Genomic DNA, 21,884 nt, shown 5'->3' with positions numbered 1-21,884 from the left:
GAAAAACTCAGACTTCCTCTTATGGGTTAGAGTAAATTTTTAAATTTAAAAATCTGTGATGTTTATTAGTTGTACATTTGTTTGTTTTGTTGATCATTTGTAACATAAACACATTGTTGATAATACAAATATCCAAAAGAGCTGAGTTCAAATTTTCTCCAGTGAAAGATGTTATTTCTGATCTTTAGATCAGAACACTATTTCCTTTTCTCTGTGTCAAACGAAAGTAAAATATAAACAGCTTCTCCCCAAATCCCCAAAATCTCAGCAATTAGGTGTGTGCTATGAAAAAACAAACAAGCATCAGCAGCTATGGTGGCTAAAGACTGTTTTTCTGGTTATACACTGTTAGACTTTATTAAAGATCTCAAACATTTATGCTCCCTGAGGTGACGTGGGTGCCCTCTCTTACCTGAGGAGCCGGAGTTCTGCCAGCAGGGTAGGGTTTTGCTGTGCCTTCTCTGGTGTGGGCTGGGAAGCTTGTTCATGCTCTAGCCGAAGTCTCTGGATCTCCTGTAAGATTTCTCTTGGGAGAGAGGAGGAAGATGAGAAATTAGGGGCAATTAGCTTCCAGGATACTAACAGCAAAACAGATCAGGGCCACCAGAATAAAGAGAGAAGGGACCATCCCATGTTTAGGGGCAGAACTGACCTTCACTAACCAACAGACTCACTGTGTTTATGAGGCTTTGGCTGTAGCTAGGGGGGAGCTGTGGGGGAGGGGAAGGCTGACTTCATGTCCAGCACATTTAAACCCTGACGGTTCTGTAGTGTGTTGGTCAGTGTTAGCACCGGGACCCAGTAATCTCTCTAGTAAGTAGCATGATGCTGCGGTAATGTGTTCAACTTTGAAGAGCACACTGCTTAAAAGACAAAAATGGATCCTCTATTATTTATGACACCATAAAGTACCAGCAGCTACCAAGAAAGGACACTTGGAGGGAAAATAAGGATAAATGGTGGTCATTTTACAAAACTAAATAACCTCATTCTCTCAACAAGAAGGAAATTCCCCTCACTGAATTTATCTGAGAAACTCCCATTTAGGCAAAATTTTTCCTCTTTTTTCTTAACACTCTAAGCCTTAACAATGGAGGAGGCCTTAGAAGGAAAGTGCTTTTAAAAGGATCCACGGTAATTGAGTCTGTGACATAGAGCACTATTGGTGTGACCTCGGGGGTGAGATGTGTCAGTCTATTATTGATGTTGGGGCCTGGACTTCCCTGCATTTGGGTGACATTAGCCTGGCCATAAAGGATATGAGACCTGTGCAAGGCAAATTATCCCTAAGCCAGTCAGAAGCCATTAAGCAAGGTTACAGGTCACATATTCTTGGGGGCTGGAGGTGGGGTCAGTCTCCTACTCAACAAAATGCACAAGAGCCAGCACGACAGAACACCGAGAACTGAAGGTGACTTGGTGAGCAAGGGAGTAGCTTTCCATTTGAAAGTCTGATTTATAACTGCCTGCGTCACAAACACACCAGAATCAGGAGGCTAATTACCAGTGAGTCTTTTTTTCTTTTTTTGAGACAGAGTTTTGCTCTGTCACCCGGGCTAGAGTGCTGTGGCATCAGCCTAGCTCACAAACTCCTGGGCTCAAGCGATCCTCCTGCCTCAGCCTCCCGAGTAGCTGGGACTACAGGCATGTGCCACCACATCCAGCTAATTTTTACTGTTTTTAGTGGAGAGGGGGGGTCTCACTCTTGCTCAGGCTGGTCTCGAACTCCTGACCTCAAGCAATCCTCGTGCCTCGGCTTCCCAGAGTGCTAGGATTACAGGTGTGAGCTACCGTGACCAGCCACCAGTGAGTCATTATACCTTTTGTGAGTATGGTGAAAAGGTTGGACTATAATTCAGTGGTTTTCGACCTTTTTTTGCCCCCTTGGTGTTCCATGGTGGAAAACTTTCCTTAAAAGAAATCTTCCATGGAAACACAATATGTGAGACAGTTAAGAGGGGGCTGCCCTGGCTAAAGAAAGAGTGGGCCCCTGTGCTGCTATCTCTTCCTCCCCCTCTTCAGGTGCCTCTGTAGAGCCCCCAGGGTACCATAGAGCTCAGCCTGAAAATCGGAGCACCAGGATTTCCAAGATTTCCTCCAGGGCTAACATCCTGATATTTTATGACTCCTGTTGGTTCTCCTTGTGGGTTGTAAAGACAGAACCATGACAGAACCATGTAGCCCAAGGAAGGAAAGGAGAGTAGTAGTTCTGGTAAGAAAACATAATGAAGGGATATGTAATGTGCATTGAGTGCTTAGTCTGTACTCAGAAACTGTGCTGTCATCTTTAAGCTTATTTTATTTAGTCCGACAATGATTCTATTATTTAGGTACAATTATCATCTCTAGTTCACGAATGAGGAAATAAAGGCACAGACCAGTTAAAAGACTTACCCAAGTTCAATAATAAGCAGGTGCCAGAGGTGATTTGGAGCTAGGCTGGCTAGCCCCCAAGCCCATATATATATATCAGACCGCCTCATTCTTCTCATACTTGCTTCCACAAGTCTAGCCAAGGCAGGCTGTGACTCATACAATGTAATTTGAAGATTCCTGTTAGTCCTAATACTGACTGGCTCTTCCAAGGGTGCTATACAGAAGCATTATCTTCTGGAGATCATCACTGAAATGTGCATGGATTATTTAAGTAGACAGAGTAATGAAGTGATGTGAAGAACTCTATCTTCTCCTTAAGCTCAAGGACCTGATTATTGAGTTAATTATCACCTTGGAGACACAGGACCCCTGGGAAAGTTTCCATGGTGCAGGAATATGACCTGGATGAGCTTCTGGGACATGGCCCTGGGGTCTTTGGATAGCATGAGGCTGCTGGCTTAGAGAGATGAGCTCAGGATAGACTGGCTGCTGATCAGAGAAGGGGTGGAGAGCTCTAGGAGCCACAAAGGAACTCAGGGACAGAATGAAGCTCTCTTGCTGCCATCTCTTCTCATTCCTATTTCTTTTTTCTCTTTCTGGTCCTTAAAAACATGCATGTAGAGAGTGCAATCCAAAAACATTCAAGGAAACAATCCATAAGAGTGGTATTGAGGCACAGTCAGGGCTACTAGGACATTCATGGAGCTTCCTGTTGAAAGCTCCATGAATAGATAAATAGACCCACATGCAGGAAGATATCCCTGCAGTATTTCCTCAAGAGAAGTCCTAATATCCCCTCAAGTGTGCTATCCTCATGCCCGAGTGGAAGCAGAGGATTGGAAGAGAAAACAAAGTGCTCTGGAGAAGTGGAAGAGCAGGTTAATGCTGCAACCAAGATAAGGTAATTGTGGGCTGTGAAGTTTTACTTTAGTCTTTTCTTTCTAAGAAGGGATGTAGGAGTGATGCTGGAACTTGTGGGAAATCAGGCCAGGTTTGACCTTCTCCTGAGAGTGCACAAAGACTCTCTTTGCCCTTGACATTTTATCCCTTATTCCTACCCTCAACCTCTGACTTTGCTCTTCCCCTCAGGACAGATGGACTGGACCCAGAGAGTGAAAGAAAAGAGGGCTGCTAGTGAAATCTGACTTATATAAAGATTATTGCTGAAAAATCCAGATTCCCTTATAGAAAGTTTAGAAATGAATAATCAGAGAATCTTATAAATTAACATTCCAGCAATGTTTATTCTTTTCTCTAGTCATCTCCTGTTTTGGTTCCTTTGTTTTCATTTCCGGTACCATCTATTTAATGTAGGTCCTCATCACTTCCCATCAGCTTCTAGGTCAATCCCTTGTCAACGAAAGCTGCATATTTAGTAAGCTGATTATTTTGCCATAAACATGCAGACATTCTGTCACTTGCCTGATCACTGCTGTCCATCATGACAGGATAAAATTCAAATTCTTTGACCTGGTGTGCAAGCCTCATACACTAATATTGCCATTTCACTCTTCATCTCAGCCCCTTGGTGCTGCCTGGCAATTGTCTTCATCGCTTTTCTCAATGTCTGTGTATATTTTTACTCATAATCCTATCTCCCATCTTTCACTGCCAAATTTTACTGTCTTGAAATGTCCAGCTAAAAACCTACCTTGTCCGTCAAGTTTACCCTACACAAGCTAGACCACAATGATGGTAAAGTGGGTCATGTTGGGGAAAAAGGGTAGAAATGACACCTCATTTTTTAATTTTGATCTGTACAATGGGCATGATAATAGTCACCCTGCCTACCTTAAAGAGCTGTTCTGAGGATGAAGTGAAACAATATCTGTACACGTGTGCTATAAATACATAAGATTGTTGTTATTCTCTCTTCAACACCTCAAAACAAAGACCCAGGTTTCTTCCTGCTGCCACCTGGAAGCTCTAATGATATTATTAATTCTGGCTGTGGTCTTCTCCCCACTGGATGGCTCCTTGCTGGGTAGCAATCAAAATACGTTTTAGAGAAAAGGGACTTAGGGTTGGAGAAGGGAGTGTGGGACAATGTCTGTAGAAACTCTGAATGAACTGGCTATAGAGAGACTCAGGTCCTTCTCAAGAAAATGGCCTCAACTCTGGCATAGTTCAATCAGGCCTCAAGCTGGCATAGCCTGCTAAATCCAGATAAAATGGTTGATTTTACCACTCCTTTAATCCTTTCTTCTTTACCTCTTCTCTGCTGACTTGATTATGGGATACTCACTGACTTATTGACATATATTTATTCTGACTGAGTCATTTTGAGCCTTTCCTATCCCATGTTATAGTGTTACCCTGTTGACTAAAAGAGAAAAAAAACCCTCTACATTACAATTCTAACATTTCCTAAGGTTACCAAGAGTAATGTTTTGTTCTAAAGAAGTTGAAAATTTGGGTTAAATCTAATTGTCAAGAATTTAAAACTGGTCCATTTTGCTTTGCTTTTCTTTTTTCCTTTCCGTGCCCTTTCTGGTGCCCAAATTGATGTAATGCGTCGAGACAACATTTGTACGTGGCCCCTCTATTCACCTCCTGCTCAGCACCATCAACACTCACACAACCCTTCCACCAACCTGAGAGTCCACAGTGGTTCTTTTACATTGTTTGCTCTGAGTACTTCTCTCAATGCCTTTTCTGACTTAGCACAAGTATTTGCACATAGTAGATACAATAAATGTTATACAAAATAGGATAGGTAATTTTATAGACTTGTGACTGTCCTGAGCAAATTTTAATTTGTTCTGTCTAATTCTCCATGCTTCTGCTCTCTCTTCTTAATTCTTGCCTCTTATTCCTTGATAAACTGAGAGGGAACACATGTGGCAAACTGATGTGATCACATCTCCTTGGGGGTCAGAGTAGAGTAGCAGTTTCAAAGGCTATGGAGTCATGGAGTCACGTTGATGAAGCTATTTCTGTTTTAATTTGTGGTTTCCTAATGATGAGAACCAGGTTCTAAGAAAATTAAGCCAAAAGCTTTTTTACTAGAAAAAATATGAAAATGTGCCAACAGAGTTTGCATCTTCCTTTTTATCTTTTTCTGTAGAACTTTAAAGAATACTTTGATCATTTATCCCCAAATTCTCAGGTCAGACTTTCCAGGCATGAAATAATGATCACAACCTCCTCCTTCACTTTACCAGTTTGATCTCAGATGTCACATCAGTGACATCTGAGAATGGGATTTAAGAATGGGATTTAGCATGAAAACATTTGGGTGCTTTTCCAAGAAATATAGAATGAACCAATTGTTCCTATGTTGGGCTTACTCATCACTGAGTTTGAGATTCAACTCAGCTATTCATTACTTTCTCACTCAATGTATATTTACTGAGCTTCTACTATGCACTGGGCAGGGTTCTGGGCCCCAGGGGCCATTTGGCGTGGTCTCTGTTCTCAAAGAACTTCCATTTCAGTCAGGGAAGACAGACAATAAATAAGAAAACAAACACATAAATACAGTTATTTTAGACACTGATAAGTGCAACAGACACACACACAGGTGGATGTAATAGAGAGTGGTTTCTGGGGTAGGGTGTAGTGGGCAAGATTAGACAGGTGGTGTTTTAGGAGGTGTCATTTGAGCTGACACCTAAATGATGAGAGGAGCCCTCCATGCAGAGACCTCAGGGAAGAGTCTTCTAGAGAACAGAACAGCTAGTGCAAGGGCTGTAAGGCAGAGGAAGCGCCACAAGAGATTGGAGTGTGGTGAGCAAGGTGAGCTGAAGCCAGAACAGCAGGCAGGAATCAGCTCGGGTAGGACCTTGCAGGCCATGGTAAGAGGCGGGGGTTTTAAGGAAAGTGGGATGGGAAATCATTAGAGAGTTTGACCCAGGAATGACATGATATGATTGATGTTTTTAAGAAGGACTGGTTGGATTAGCTGGTGGTGGAGATGAAGTGAACAGTTTTAGGGTGCATGTTGTGGAGGTAGACTGTGAACCAATCTGTGTTGAACAGAGGAAGGACCTGCTGCTGGGCTGAAGGTGGAGGTATTTGGGTGATGGTGGTGTCACTTCAGATGCCTCTTTTTTTTTTTTTCTGAGACAGGGTCTTGCTCTGCTGCCTGGGGTAGAGTGCAGTGGTGTCATCATAGCTCACTACAACCTCCGACTCCTGAGCTCAAATGATCCTCCTGCCCCAGCCTCCCAAGTAGCTGGACTATAGGTGCACGCCACCACACCTGGCTAATTTTTCTATTTTTTTTCTTTTTTCTTTTTTTTTTATTTCAGCATATTATGGGGGTACAGATGTTTAGGTTACGTATGTTGCCCTTCCCCCCCCGCCCCCCCAAGTCCGAGTTTCAAATATCTATTTTTTTTAAGTAGAGACAGGGTCTTGCTCTTGCTCAGGCTGGTCTCAAACTCCTGAACTCAAGCAATCCTTCCACCTCAGCCTCCCAGATGCCTCTTTAGCCCAGGGTCTTTACAGGGTGCCTCCCAGGTGAGCCTCCTACTTGTCTCTGGGTAGTAGAAACACCTTGTGCCTAGCTCCTGAACAAAATTAAGCATGTCAGAAAAAGGGAAATGAGACTGTCTAGAAAGACAGCATTAATTTCACTGACATCTCAGACCTGTATACACACACACACACACATACAGTTATATCATGAAGCTTCTGAAGATCTAAAGATTTAAACACCAGCTTTTCAGAAGCCAGCACCATTGACTGTGGAAGTCTTCCCTTGAAGTCTTCCCAGTGTGAAAAGCCTGGAGACTTTAAGGCACAACAATAGGTTATTAATGAACGTACCAAGTTGCTCAAACAAGCTAACATGTCTACAAAGCCTTACCTGTTCTTGTTTTCTAGTTCTGCGATCAGCTGCCTCTGTTGCTTATTTGCATCAATGGTGAAGGAGATGTCAGGAGCACTTCTCTGCTGAGTTGGCTGCTGTAAAATATGTAGTTTACACAATTTAATATTGGGAATGTGAACCTATGTATTTGGGAAGACAGAAGTCATGAGATATGTAGACAAGGAAGAGGAAACTATTTCTACCAAAACTATGACAACAAAAAAGCAAATACAGAAAATTAAATTGCCATTCGTCTCCTAAGGACCAACTTTTCTGTGGATCTGAAGCACATCTATGCAACGGAAAGCAGAATGGAATTCTTCAGCAAGCAAATATACAAGACATATAAAAACTGTTCTTCAGCTTCCTGACCTGAAGTTTTTGGGAAGCTATTTCATTCTTGCCAAGCTATCCCCGTTGCAACTATTCTCTCAATACAGGTGTTGAGATGGCTGTTTCTATAGCATTACTGTTCAATTACTGTAATGTATAATTAAAAATTTCATAGTTTTTCAGTCATAGTTCATAAGTCATATTTTTCTGCTTCTTTTGATTACCAAATTTTTATGCATTTATCTATTCATATGTGTAACTTTACATTGATGGATTCATATGCATGTATTTGCTTCTTCTACCTTCAGGTGACACCAGTTCATCATTCTTGGTCATGCAATCAGCTTTATCAATTGGTATATATACAGTCATGGATTTCTCCATTCTTATATAAGCATATGTATCCTAAATCATGACATACCATATTTATATGTCTGTCTGTATAGAGACAAGGGTTTATTTGGTGTTGTTTTATTTAAAAAAAATGGTTTCAGATTATCTACTGTTGTCTGTGCTTTGCTTTCTTTGCTCTACAGTACATTGTAAAAATTCCTCCAAGCCCATTTTTATTTTTAAAAAAAAACTTTTAAAAAATCACAACTGATCTTTCTACTGAAGAATGCAAAGCTTTTAAAAATAGCACCTGAAAAGATAAGGAGAAATTCAGCCTGCTTTTTAATGTCCAGAAACCTAACTGTAAGAATGGTTAAGTTTAGTAAAGGTCTGGCTTTTAGAAAGCTGTTCTGTGATTTTTAATTCACATCTAGCTTAGCGAAGAAATTACTAGCATTGCTAATGAGGAATTTTGTATCTTACATTTTATATCCTCAATGGCTTTCTATAGCTAAATCTGGCATACGGCAGTTTTGACCTGTGATCCAGGTTTTTCTCCTGATTTCACTACATAAGTTTCTCTTTCTTGCATATATTTTATGTACTGATAATGGGTAGAAACTATCTGAGCCAGTTGTGGATTTCAGGCATTGCTTTTCTCTCTATATTCATTGATCAGAAATTATCCAGACATAAATGGACCCAAATAAATGACCTTTCTATCTCCTTTCTAATCTGGTGTCATCTTACTAATCATGATTTATTTAGCTAATCATGGAATTCTCGATATGTGATTATGAAGAGATTTACAAAGGAACTAGAATTAATGTGTAGATGATATCTTTCCCATGATGCATCCACAAAGGATATATAGGATATAAGTAGGCAAGGGACACAAGTTACTAATGTTCTCGAGACAAAAATGGAACAAAGACTGGAGAAGTTAGTGCACATGTAAATAATAACATGTGCACAGAGATTTAGCAGCCTACCAGGGATCACTAATTCAAATGTTGAAAGGGGCCAGCGAGGTAACCCAAATGAGAGAAGGGGGCCAGGGTATGGGTTGTGGCAAAGTGCCGCATTCTTGCCCTGTCCAGACCAGACAAAAGACTGTCTCTACTCGAGCAGCTTGCTGCCATGAAAAACATGAGCCTCATCTTGTCAGTCCCTCAGGGTAACCTGAAAATCCAAAGTTTTAAGGAAAACCACCTGATCTGTAAATTCTGACAGCCACCAAAGAATTAAAAATACTGTGGGGCCTAACAAAGCATTTCTGTGGGACAAATTTGGTCTTTAGGCTGCCATTTTGTGACTGCTGCTTAATGCAGCACTGTTGTACATTTTATTATCTCACTGGACCCTAATAACAGGCTGCACTGACATATATAATAATTGTACTTATACCCACTTATGGATGAGAAAACTGAACTCAAAGAGGTGGTGCTTTGTGTGATCATAGAGACCTGGGACACAGACTCAAAATTCCACATTGCGAATCCGTCTTACTATATCATATCCTCTGCTTATAGAGGTATATGCACGATAAAGGCAAGAAAACTTGGAAATGAGGTTTTTCCAGAAGCCTTGTTTTGTCTTTCTTTTCAAGTGACTCCCAAAGGGGTTGCTTGTTCTAAAATCTAGTTCTCCCATATTCTCTTATTTTTATTTTCTTTAGCATGTTTGTTCTTTATTTATGGCATTTAAGATGTCATATACTGCAATTGTATCTCTGTTTTACCATGTCTGATTTGGGGGCCAGACAGTACACTTTTTAGCCTGCCATGGACTCTTTCATCTTGCTCATGGTAGTTTCTAAGAGTGTTACAGTCACTGATGTCACAGAGAGCAAGTGCCAGGGCCAATGCAATGGGTCATTATGCAGCTCCCATCTGGGATCATTAGAGAAGTGCTCGGCTCTGATAATTGCAACATCTACCATGAGCGGAGCAGGCAACAGCTTCCTCACTGGCTTCCCTGCCACTCACTGTCCTTTGTGATGCCCTAATCACAGCTCACCCTCAGTTCAGCACAGATGAATTCTGAATCAAGGTGTCAAACTGTTGCTTTTGTCTTAGAGACAGAAGCAAATGGAAAAAGATATCAGCTCTGTTGCCTCTACTAGTATATTTTAAGTGTCACTTGCAACTATTCAGTCTTAAACCTAGAGCCTTCACTGAACACACCTGCCTTAAATCCATTTTAAAAAAATCACAACCAGTCCTTGTCCCCTTCCTCAGTATCTCCTATGGGGTTGACACTGGGTGAAGGGGGACATGGAGCTTCCTGCTTGACTGCAGGGCCACGCTACTGTAGATAGTTTTGTTCCTCAGATCTGCCATTTTTAAACTGGAAATTCACCACCAGATACACCAAACATAGCAACAAACGCATGGACAATAAATTGGCACAAATTGTCCTGGTCATCAGCATCAGCTATAATGGTAACAGTGAACATAACATGAAATTCAAGGACTCCAGAGGCCAACAGATGAATCCTTCCACTCAAACTACTTACAGACGAGGAGGACTCTGCTGCCAGCCTTGCCGCATACCTGGCGATCAGCCTGTGTTCTTCATCAAGCCGGTTTGAACTCTCCAGCATGCTACCGAGAACAGAGCAAGAAGGAGACTGTTAGGCAACTGAGAAAGACTGACGTATTCATATTACCATCAGAGAGGTCTGCTATTTCAATTTTTCAGTGCAAACAATTTACAAGCCATACAAAACCCTGTTAGATTAATGACCTCAGACTTGGACTCATGACATGATCTAATATGTGGCCAGGAAGGTCATTAATAAATCCTGTCTTCAGTCAATTCAATTGTCTTACTAAGAAAGCACCAAGGAGAGGTGACTTTTCTGATCAATATTTCTGATACAATTTCTCCTTAATTTTATTGGCTTTAACATTTTTATTTCCTTATTACAAAAGTAACACATGTCCAAAATTGACATAATAGAAAATATGGAAGCAAGAAGAAAGGAAAAAAAAATTGTGGTGAGTGTCCAGTGATCCCTATCTACTGGTATTCACATTCTTGTGTAATCTCTTCCCCTTTAGTATGGGCTGGACGTACTGAGTTGCTTCTAATGAATAGAATATGGCAGAAGGAATGGAATGTCGCTTCCAAGATTAGGTTATAAAAAGGCCATGGCTTCCATCTTGGGCTTATTTTCTTTCTCTTGAGCTCTCTTGGATAGTTTACCTGGTGGGAAGCTAGCTGCCATGTCCTAAGGCAGCCCTGTGGAAGACCCAGGTGATAAAGGACCCAAGCAAGTCAATGACCATGTAAATGCATCTCTGCTGGTAGAGCCTTCAGATGAGATCACAGTCTGAGCTGATGGCTTGATTGTAACTTCATGAAAGTCCTTGAGCCAGAGGCACCTAGCTAAGCCAAACCTGGATTTGTGACCTACAGACTGTGTGATAATAAATATTTGTTGTTTTAAGCAGCTAAGTTTTAGGGTAATTTATTATACAGCCAGTAGATTACTAATACGATTCTCATCTATAGTATTTCTACCCAGGTAACCTGCTTTTTCTATGTACTTCTTGAAAAGTGGAATTATAGTTCTTGCTCCCCATGACACTAATGGGAATTGTTTAGTATCTCCTATAAATTTATAGAAACTGTTCATGCTAAAATAAGGTAGATCTGAGTCCCTAAAGACTAATGCAAATGGAAGCATCATCACTTCTACTATATTTCAAAAAATTTCATCTCTGAAGCCTTTCATTCAATATTAAATTTTGGGTGCCATTCAAAAAAATTCTGTGAAACGTACCAATAACACTAACCCTGTTAACAGATTAGTTGGTGGTAGTTTGGCTAATCAGTTATTGTGTTGTGTATTAGGTCAGAATCAGGATCAGAAACTACTTCCTCTCATTCACAATCATACTTATATTCCTCTCCATCAGCTCTTATACTTAAGCCTGTTCCTTAAAGAAAAAAGTTAATACTCATAAATATATATTAAAGAAGATCCACTCCTATGCCAGTATTACGGGTGTAAGAAGTATTCATCGCAATGATTTGGATCCATATAAAGTAACATACAATTATATTACTTATATTAACATTTACATATAAAGTAAACATGCAACATAGTCTCTTAACCTTTGTTCTAAAGTGAAAAGATGAGTGAAAATCATTACGTACTTCCAGCATGTTGGCTAAGTCCCTTCCAAAATAGCTCCTCCCTTGTTGTCTGAATCCTTTACTGTGACATTTTTTTTTTTTTTTTTTGCCATTCATAAGACATTCCTGTCTTCATTATCTCTGCTCCAGTCTATACCTTTCACGTATGTAAGTGATTCCTGTTTTAATCTGAACCCTTCCACTCTTTGGGCTGTACTAAATAACTAGAACATTTCTGAATTTCCCTACTTAACAACCCAGTTCCCCATCCTCAGAAAAAGAGGCTTCTCTTTTCTTTTTGCCTGAATGAGATGATGTATGTAAAACACATCAAACTGGTGTGATGTCTGGAACCATGAAGTGCTCAAAAATGTTAGTTAATACACTGTTATTATTTTGCCTCTTAAGTAACCTGTTTAGATTCATTAATGATTCTTGTCCCAATCAAAATGTCATCTACCATTCAACAACTATCTACAGTAGTGCTTCTCAAGCTTCAAAGTGTAAGCATATCACTTAGGGATTTTGTGAAAATGCCGTTTCTGATTCTGTAGTGAAGGGTTGTGGGGTAGGTTGGGGGTGGGACCTGAGAAGCTGCATTTCTAACAGGCTTCCAAGAGATGTTGATACTACTGGTCCAGTGTACTGGTGCAACACTTTGACTAGCAAGGATACAGAAAATCTTGAAAACGAAATGGAAAATACAAATACATGAAATAAAGTCTAATGTAAACCATATAAAAATATCATTTTTCATGAGTATTTAACTGATCTCCATATAGCATATGATATTTTACACTCTTTTAAAACACAAAATTCTAGGATAAAGGGCTCACATAATCTGTAGCATCAATTTCAGTGGATTGAGATTTTAATCAGCATACAAATTTAGACTTGGAGTAAGAAAATAATTTGAATAGCAAAAGGCAGAATTAGTTCTAGAAAATTGATGCTTTAAAGCAGATATTAATATTTACCTTTATAAAACAATGTACTTTGCAGTGATTAAAAAGAATAACTAAATTTCTTATTACAGCTTCAATAACAGAGAGTTTACATTGTCTTTTCTTTGAACATAAAACTATCCCACAAAGAGGCAATTTAATTTGATTTTTAAGACACTTTTCATTTCTGGCTTGTGTATTAGAGACTATATGTCTAATTCAACACAGGGTATGCAGACAATAGGGCCCATTGCTCCAAGTCTAGGATGATGCCTGAAGCTGACTTTGTCAGAAACACTTGTGAGTGTTTTCATAAACAAATAAAAAAAACCTTGATAAAAAACCTCATGATAAAAGTATCTTTTATCATGAATGACCAGCTAGTATAAATGATATGTTATACTAAAAAAAGCCTCCTGGAAATGTGAGATGTGAAGATATGGGACTCTGTATAGTAAGCGATAACTCACACCTCCATGCATTTCCTCCCCCAACGCTGTGTGAACGGGGGCTGGTGTGATATATTACCCCTTTGTGCACACGAACGATTTATAAGTCCTCATGTGCCATTTCAGTATGTTCAAATTATACCAGGGTGAATGAGGCATTCCTCTGATAAATTCCATTATTTCAAGACTTCAATTATAAATAGTTGAAAATGAATGGCCAATAATCCCTAAATCATTAAAATAAATACTGATTCCAACACTTTCTCCAGCCCTAGCTATTCATTTCAGGACTTTATAATCAGTAATCTTGCTACGAGACTATGATGAATTAAAAAGTGGCTACAGTGTTGACTGCATTTCAGAGCAGGAAAATCCATTATTTGGAAAGGTGTCCACTTTCTACCTTAAATGTATGACCACTGTCTGCTGCTAGTGATTTCAAAATGGCATTCTAGGAAACTCAGGTGGCCCCAGCTAAGCTAGGGCTTACTAAATTGTGATTTAGCAAAGATTTCTGGGAATTCAGGGTTTGTTCACATTTCTTTGATTTCTCTTTGACTCTGTTCTGCCTTCCAAGGTAGGTCAGTCAACCAAAAAATAGTATGATTCAAAGGGCACCAGAAATGTTTCTATATTCTCCCTTGATATTTTTTCTGTTTGTCTGGATGGTGACAGGAATTTTATCACCATAGATTAATTTTTAAGGCCATCAGGTCTCATGTACTATTCTTCTATTAAGATGCAAATAGCTAATGGGAGGATTAGTGCCTGAGAAGGCATTATTAATTAACACTCACACAGAGGACTCCTTTATTAGATTATTTCCTATCTTTTGCAGTTGATTGAAAGTAACACACTATGGAAATAGTACACTTTTTAGGCATTTAGGGGTCAGTTGGCTGAAGAGAGTCTGGGTGGAAAGAAATAAAGTGATACTGGGGCCTGAGCTGTGGTTTTATGGGACTGAAGAAGGGGGAAAGAAACTAACTCTCAAAGCTTGATATTATGGCCTTTTAATGAGTGGTTTGCAAGGAAAAGATGGGAAATCATGAAATGGCCATCTTCATGAATAATAATAATAATAAAAACTTGTCATAATTATGGCTTCTCTGAGGGATACCTTCAAACTCCTTTCCAGACTCTGACTTTAACAACCCATTATGTTCCAATCAAGGTCACGCATTCTGCCTTAGGCAAACTCTCAACTTTTTCCATTTCCTTCTATCTCAACTGCCCCTGAAGTGCTCCAGGCCACTGTCCTCTTCTTCTGAATTAACATAAAGCCCTCTCAACATGTTGCTCTGACTTTAGACGTGTTATAACTTCCCTCCAATTCACTTTCTATCCTGTAGCCAGTGACCTTTTAAAAATGAAGTTGACTGTAACATTTTTATGCATAAAACTCTTCAAAAGATTCTTGTTTTTCAAACTTCTAAACAAGACTTATAAGGTCCTGCATAATCCAGCTTTATCCTTTACCCCAATGACTCCATGAGACTGACCACAGATAAGTCCCAAATGCACCCCATTCTCTCTGCCTCCTCCACCCACCTCCTTCACTTACTTCCACTTAGTTAATTCCTCTTCATCCTGGCGTCAGCTTTCACTGCCATTTCCTACTCTCACCTCCAATTGTGTCTTCCCCAAAATTCATATGCTAAAGCCCTAACACCCCAGTACCTTAGAATGTGAGTGTATTTGGAGATAAGGCCTTTGAAGAAGTAATTAAAGTTAAATGAGGTCAAAATGGTGGAGCCCTAATCACATAGAAATGGTGTCCTTTTAAGAAGAGGAAGAGACATTAGGGAAGCAAAGCACAGAGAAAAGGTTGTCTGAGGACACAGCAGGAAGGCGGCCATCTGTGAGTTAAGGAGAGATACCTTGGGAGAAACCAACCCTGCTGGTTAGTCTTGGAATTCCAGCCTTCAGAACTGTGAAAAAATGAATTTCTGTTGTTTAAGCCACTCAGTCGGTTGTATTTTGTTATGGCAGCCTTAGCAAACTAATACAAAGTAGAAGATACCAGACAGCATTAAAAAAATTTCTCTAAAAATTTTTGCCCAATATTACTTTCAGGTTTTTGGTTTTTTAATTCTCTTTTAGTTGCTTTTGCCACATCAGTGAATTACTGGTGCTTGTCTTTGCCCATGTTTACCACCTCTATCTGCATAAAGCTTAATACTTTACTTTCTTATCTACTTTATACTCCTACACTAAATGTTCAATTGAAGGGCTACTATATAATGGTGATTTTCTTAAATAGTAAAAGCATTTATTTTATTAGTAAAAAAGGTTTCTGAGTACTGCTAATAGTTTTGTTTAGGGTAAGATGGAATTTTATACCTATAGCACTATTAATAATGTACAACTGCAGTCCTCAACCCCTGGGTCGAGGTCTGGTACCAGTCCGTGGCCTGTTAAGAACTGGGTGGTGCGTCATCACCTGAGCTCTACATCCCTCCCCTAACCCCCCGTCTGTGGAAAAATTGTCTTCCATGAAACCTGTCCCTGGTGCCAAAAAGGTTGGGGACTGCTGTTCTACAGCATCAACAGATGTTTATTGGGCACCTACTGTTGTGCCAGGCACTGTGCTAGGTGCCAGACATAAGGTTGTAAATAAGTCAGAGAGGATCCCTGCCCCTTAGAAGTTAAGATAGACAGTAAACTAACCAACTAGCTAATCAACCAACCAACCAGCCAACCAATCAACCAAACAATAACTGCTGCTGGTTAGAAGGAAATAAATAGTATGCCATTATAGAGACTAATATTGGAGACCTACCTGGGAGGTGCCTTTAATCTAAGATTGGAAGCCAGAGAAGGAGCCAGTTCTTGTGCATATGGAAGGAGGGGACACAGGTAAGATGGGCAAGAATGATCTAGATGGAGGGAAGAGTCAAGGTCTTGAGGCAGGGAAGGGCTTGGCTTGTAGGAACTAATCAAAAGCTGATGTGACTAAGTATCATGGTTGAATGGGAGAACCCCATGAGAGCAGAGGCTGAGAGAGGAGTAGGCAAGGGGGAGATCACACACAGGGTTGAAGACCATGGTGAGGGGTCAGGGTTGTAAACAATGTGCAATAAGAATCTATTACATGGTTTAAGGCAGGTAAGCTAATAAAAATTTAGAACTAATAAACAAAATCCAGAAATAGACATTCTTAGATGAAGGTAGATGTCTCTTTTCCCCCAAGCACACCATATTGTGGAGCAATTTTAAACTAGTTGGATTATCAACCCACTTAGGAAGACATCTACTGGCAACACAAATGTGCACTTTACTGTACTTGAGAAAAATACAAGCAGGATAATTTTAACCTAGTTTTGTGAGGTCAGGAATCTAACCAGGTGATAGCAATTGATTATGACAGCAAAGCATAGACTGGTGCCTTTTGCTATATCTCCTCCCTCCCTTACACTGGGGGCCCTTTTAGAGTTGAGAAAAGTATGCTAGAAGCTTCTGAATGATAAGTATTGAGGATATAACTGTGGTTACAGGTGGAAGTTCTGGGTTGGTTTCCAATCTTTTGGTCTACTTGCCTCAGAACTTCCCTATGAACTGGCAAACCCAAGCCCTCAATAAGCTTTGGGGGAGAACAGAAAAAGCCTGCCCTGTAGTACATTTTGAGACTCTTCCTCCTCCAATGAAGAAGGTGCTTTAAAGCCATTAAGGCTTTCAGAACTTCAGTGAATTAAGGAGGCAGCAGAAAATTCTCCCTTGAGTTGCAGTTTATTTATTTGGCTTATCTGACATCAGAACCAGCAATGACATAAGTGTTGCTTTAATTTAGTAGCCAACTGTTTATGCATGAGTCAGTTTCCCATTGTGTTGAGTAGTTAATATAGGGTAGAAGACCCCTACATAGAGTTAATCAGGAGCATGTCTGAATAATGGCAAAAACAAAGCTTTTGATCTAGAACAGTTATAAGGTGCCTGTTTGTAGCGCATCTCATGAAGGGTGCAGACAAGGAGGTGAAGGAATGGGGTGGAAAATAGATGGGACCCGCTGTTAGGAGACTTGAGTGCAAGCCCTTACTAGCATGTGACGTTGGATAAGTCACTCAATGTCTCGAAGCTCATATTTTCTTATCAGTGAAATGGAAATATTATCCAACCTTTTAGGAGTAGGAAGAGCTAATTAGATAATATGTGGGGGAGGGCTCTATAATTTTTGAAGCGCTTCATAAATGTAAAATTTATTATTCCTACTCTGGCTGTTGTGATGAGATAAAAGAGACTGAAGATAAAACTATTGCCCTTTTGGAAGATTACAATGAAAATGACAATTCACAACTCAAGGAACAACATACATAAAGGGTAAGATTAACAACCACCATTCCTATTACTATCATGTGCTCTAAATATTTGTTAAAATTAAATAAAAAATACTAGAATTGGATACGCAGTTTCGATAAATAAATATGTGAAGGATGCAGTGTGAAGGAGTCATCCACAAAGCTTTCTGGAGGGTGTGAGTTGATGCAGGCTTTAAGAGACGTGATGCAGGATAGTGCATGCGAACTTGGACAGAAATGGTTAAAATCTCTGTCTCACTGTTCAGAAGCTGTGTGACAGTGGCAGAGTCAGGGAAACTTGCTAAAATGATACACCTTCATTTGTCTACGAAATGGGGATGATCACATTTACTCCATGGACTTACTCTAAGGACTAGGAGAAATTATGTATATGAAACTTTTAACACAAAGCTTAGCATGAGACAAGTGCTTTGAAATATAGTAGCTATTATGATTATTACCATTATTATATATCTCACCATAATTGAATGATGGTAAAGCATTATGGCTATAATGATGATAAGGGAGGTGAGAGATCATTATGTTACTTATATAATCGTGACAGATGTGAGGAATCGTTAGGCTCTAATTAAACATAAAGGTAAGGGAAGAAAAAATGAGAAATTTGAAAGAGAAGTTGGAATTTTTTTAAGGATAGAAAAAAGCTATGAGGACTATGCAGGGCACAGCTATTCAAATGGAGTCTGCTTCATTGCTCAGTCTTAAATTCTGCTTTGTTTTCAAAATACAAATCACATGTAGCTTTTATCAAGCAGATGTAAGGTGTCTCTGCTGAGAATTTTATGGTCTTAAGTGGCCATTAAGTCAATATGATTAATTACTTGAGTAGGGAAAACCCGCTCCTGGTGACAAACTCTGAGCTTTTCTCTTTGGAGATTTCTTTGTTACAACCTTAATTAAGAAAAGGTCATAGAAGAGTGGTAGAAATAACAGGAGTGTGCTTAGAATTATGAGGAGAGGACATGGTGTGAGATCACATCATTGCCTTATGATTAGATCTATATTGACTGTATTTTTCTTTGAAGATGACGGATATAATGTTTTGGTAATTCAGTGTTTAGTTCTATTGTTTCAGCTACCATGTAACATTGGGGTACTAAACTTGTTGGGAATAAGAGTAAAGCAATCTTGTAATTTTGAGAGGCTGAGTTGTGAGAAAGTGGATACTATTTAATAGCTCAGAAAACTTGAGCAAAGAGATGGGTTTAGGTCAGCTGAAAAGAGTGCATTTTTATTTCCTTAAAGAGTAGGATGTAGGATTAAATTAAACAAGTGTACTGGCTATATATTTTTAAAAATACAAATTAAGATATGTATGTATATCCATTAAAATTAATATATGTTCATTAACTCATCAGAGCTAAAATCATCTCATGAACTTATCTTGCAAAAATAGCTCCAAGGAGCAGCAATAGGAAGGAACTTTGGAAACATACAAGAGAGGAGGAAAGAGTTCTTGAAACAAAGTGGCTAATACACCCAGTGCTGAGGGCTGTAAGCCTAGAGCAATGGCCAGGTGTTTGAGAGATGCCTTGGTGAAATAGAAGAGGAAAGGAGACCTGCGATGCTGAAGGTGTAAACTATTTTAATGGAAATTTGACCCACCGGCTCACATAACAATTATAATGGCAGGAAATCCATGGGCCCTTAGTTCAGAAAAAATTAGAGTTGTTAAGCAAAACTGAAATTTTCCAAGGAATTGGTTTGCTAAATACGTTTGTAAAACAGTAGTCTAAACTAGATTGAAACATACATATGATACACTTATAGTCTTTCCTTTTACTTTCATTCAAATTGCAAATGCACATTTATTATTAAAATCAAATAACTTTAACCAATGGAAGGACTCTCCTATGCCACAATTAAAATAGAGAAAAACTTTATGAATGCCCTCATCTGAATATTTTGAATTCCTGGATTTAACACATCTGAAAGTAAGTGTTGCATATTTTGGGGACTAGGAAATAGGCTTTATCAGGATGGCTACTCAGAAACATTTATAAATAATAGAATTGTTGAAAGACAATTTTTCCCACTGTTACCACTATTAAAGAAATGATTTCCATTTTATGATCTCAGCACATCACACTTTCTCTTTTTTATTTCTGTCTTAAGTGAAATGAACCATTGTTTTCCAAATCACCAGAGACATCCATGCCCTTGGAATAAGACAAATTATTGCATCACTGTCCTGCGGTAATTTGACATGACATGTAGCGCAGAACTGACTGGTGGGAACCAGTCTTACATCCACCTGAACGCTAATATTTAGCATGGCTCCCATTTACACAAGTTCTCCCTTCAGCTAAGATATAAATAAGGGTATGAATTCTATGGCTCGTTAATGGGAAGTAGCCAAACTAATGTCACAAAAGGCGTCTTACTTGAATCAGTTAAAGAGCGCCTAGTAACACCATTGGCTTCCAGTGACTTTGTTTCTTGCTAAGACTGCTTGTCACCAGCTCAGACTGTTCCCCTCTCTAAGGACAGTCAAGCAGCCAAACCTGCACTAACCATGATGGGTTGTTCCGGAGCATGTTGACATACAACCCGATGAGAACATGTTCATCAGCTAGCCTGTCTGCCACATTCAGGCTGTACTGTATCCTGAAACAGGGCAGGAGGAAAGAAAGGGTGTTGTTAAAGAGAGGTGGACAAAAATAAGCAGAGAAGGTAGGAGTGAATTTGTGGTGGAATAGGCATTTAGAAAACCAAGCAAGTAAAGGAAAGGTAGCAAGTGATGTTCTATGATTAAAAAAAAAAAAAAAAAAAGGAAAAAGAAAAGAAATAAGCAAAATCCAAGCAACGAAATTCACAATTCCATTTCACTAACTTTAAAAATAAACACTTCCATTTATATTAAACAACTTTTTAGCAAACAGATTTGCATTCTTCAACCACTAAGGCCAAGGAATTCATCTGTACAGTAAACACACTGAAATGGATTACAAGCAAAGATTAAGTATCCTTTGGAAAATCAAATCTTCAGCTTAGTCACTTAAAAAGAAAAAAGGAAAAGGAAATCAGGAAAGTGAATAACAATATAGATGTGTCTACTGGAAATAACTACTTGGTGTTGTTAATTGGGTTATAACAGAACTGCTTTTACTAAATCAAAGATGGTCTTTCACACACAAAGCATTTTTGACAAAAGAAATCTCCAGTTTTAGTTGAGTTAATTCAGGGTTCCAGTACACTCTGGCTTTAACTTACCCTTTGCCCTTCAGAAAAGCTGGAGCAGCCCTAGCCAGCAGTTTGTTCTGCTCTACTTCACTGTCCTTGGGAGGAGAGCTAGTTAATAAGATGGGAAAGCCAAGAAGAGCGTAAACACGGCAATGCATTCAAGAATAGAAACTGGCAACAGACACTTCCAACTCTAGATCCAAGCTCGATTTGGACAGATCTCTTATTATTTTGAAATGTTCAAGATGTTTTCAGATTTCCGTAGAGTTCAATTAGGAGTAGAAACCTGGCCTGAGAACCACAATTACAATGATACAAGCCCCCACGATCCCGGATTTGACCTTTGCTTTTTGCTTAACAAGTAAGCATTTATATTCCCTATGCCTAGATATAATGAAAATTCCCTGAACATTTTTCACGGGATATCATGTAAATAGTCCAATAGTTCATGAAGTCCTGCCAACCTTTAGATCCTACTCAAGAAGTTTACTTCTCTAGCTTTCCCTAAATTCCCAACTTTCTGTGCTGAATAGAAAGACTTGAAAATTACCAAGAGATTGCTGTCATATTAGAAGCGCTTTACAAGTACAAGTCACCTGATTTGGGCTGTGAGGCTACAAAGAAAACTTGCAGAGAAACAGAGATACACCTTTGAGTCTTATAAATATATATTCATATTTCTTGCTTGTATATTCATACATACTAGTGAATACAGTCCCATCTCTAAAGCAAATTCTTAACATTTCATTATGAGAAATATTCATTTTATTTAGTAATTTAAATGACAGTTTTAAAATTTAAAATATAGTTTTACAAAAGTACAACTAGAAATATAAAAAATAATTAATTAAATGTGGCCAAGGCAAAGTTACCCAAGATCTACTATGATGAATAATCATGTTTCATTCGGAAATATGGTATTAGTCCTTAGTATTAATTAGTATTGCAATTGTGTTGGTAATGTGTTTAAAGAGAGTTTGTTCCTTTG

At 39.1% G+C, this 21,884-nt stretch overlaps 1 protein-coding gene across 1 annotated transcript in view; it reads right to left on the bottom strand.

Moving 5' to 3' along the window:
- Nucleotides 1-21,884, bottom strand: part of DTNA (dystrobrevin, alpha) — a 413,314-nt gene that overhangs the window by 9,158 nt on the left and 382,272 nt on the right. The window contains exons 8-9 of the mRNA XM_012656596.1: nt 7,190-7,287; nt 413-526 (exon numbers count right to left, since the gene is read on the bottom strand). Coding sequence (XP_012512050.1) covers nt 413-526; nt 7,190-7,287 — 212 coding nt within the window. The remainder of the gene's footprint in view (nt 1-412; nt 527-7,189; nt 7,288-21,884) is intronic.

Source organism: Propithecus coquereli, unplaced genomic scaffold (assembly GCF_000956105.1).
Source record: "Propithecus coquereli isolate 6110/MARCELLA unplaced genomic scaffold, Pcoq_1.0 Scaffold51, whole genome shotgun sequence".
Classification (NCBI taxonomy): Eukaryota; Metazoa; Chordata; class Mammalia; order Primates; family Indriidae; genus Propithecus; species Propithecus coquereli.
Note: the sequence above shows the minus strand (reverse complement) of the source record. Positions and strands in the feature narration are given on the sequence as shown.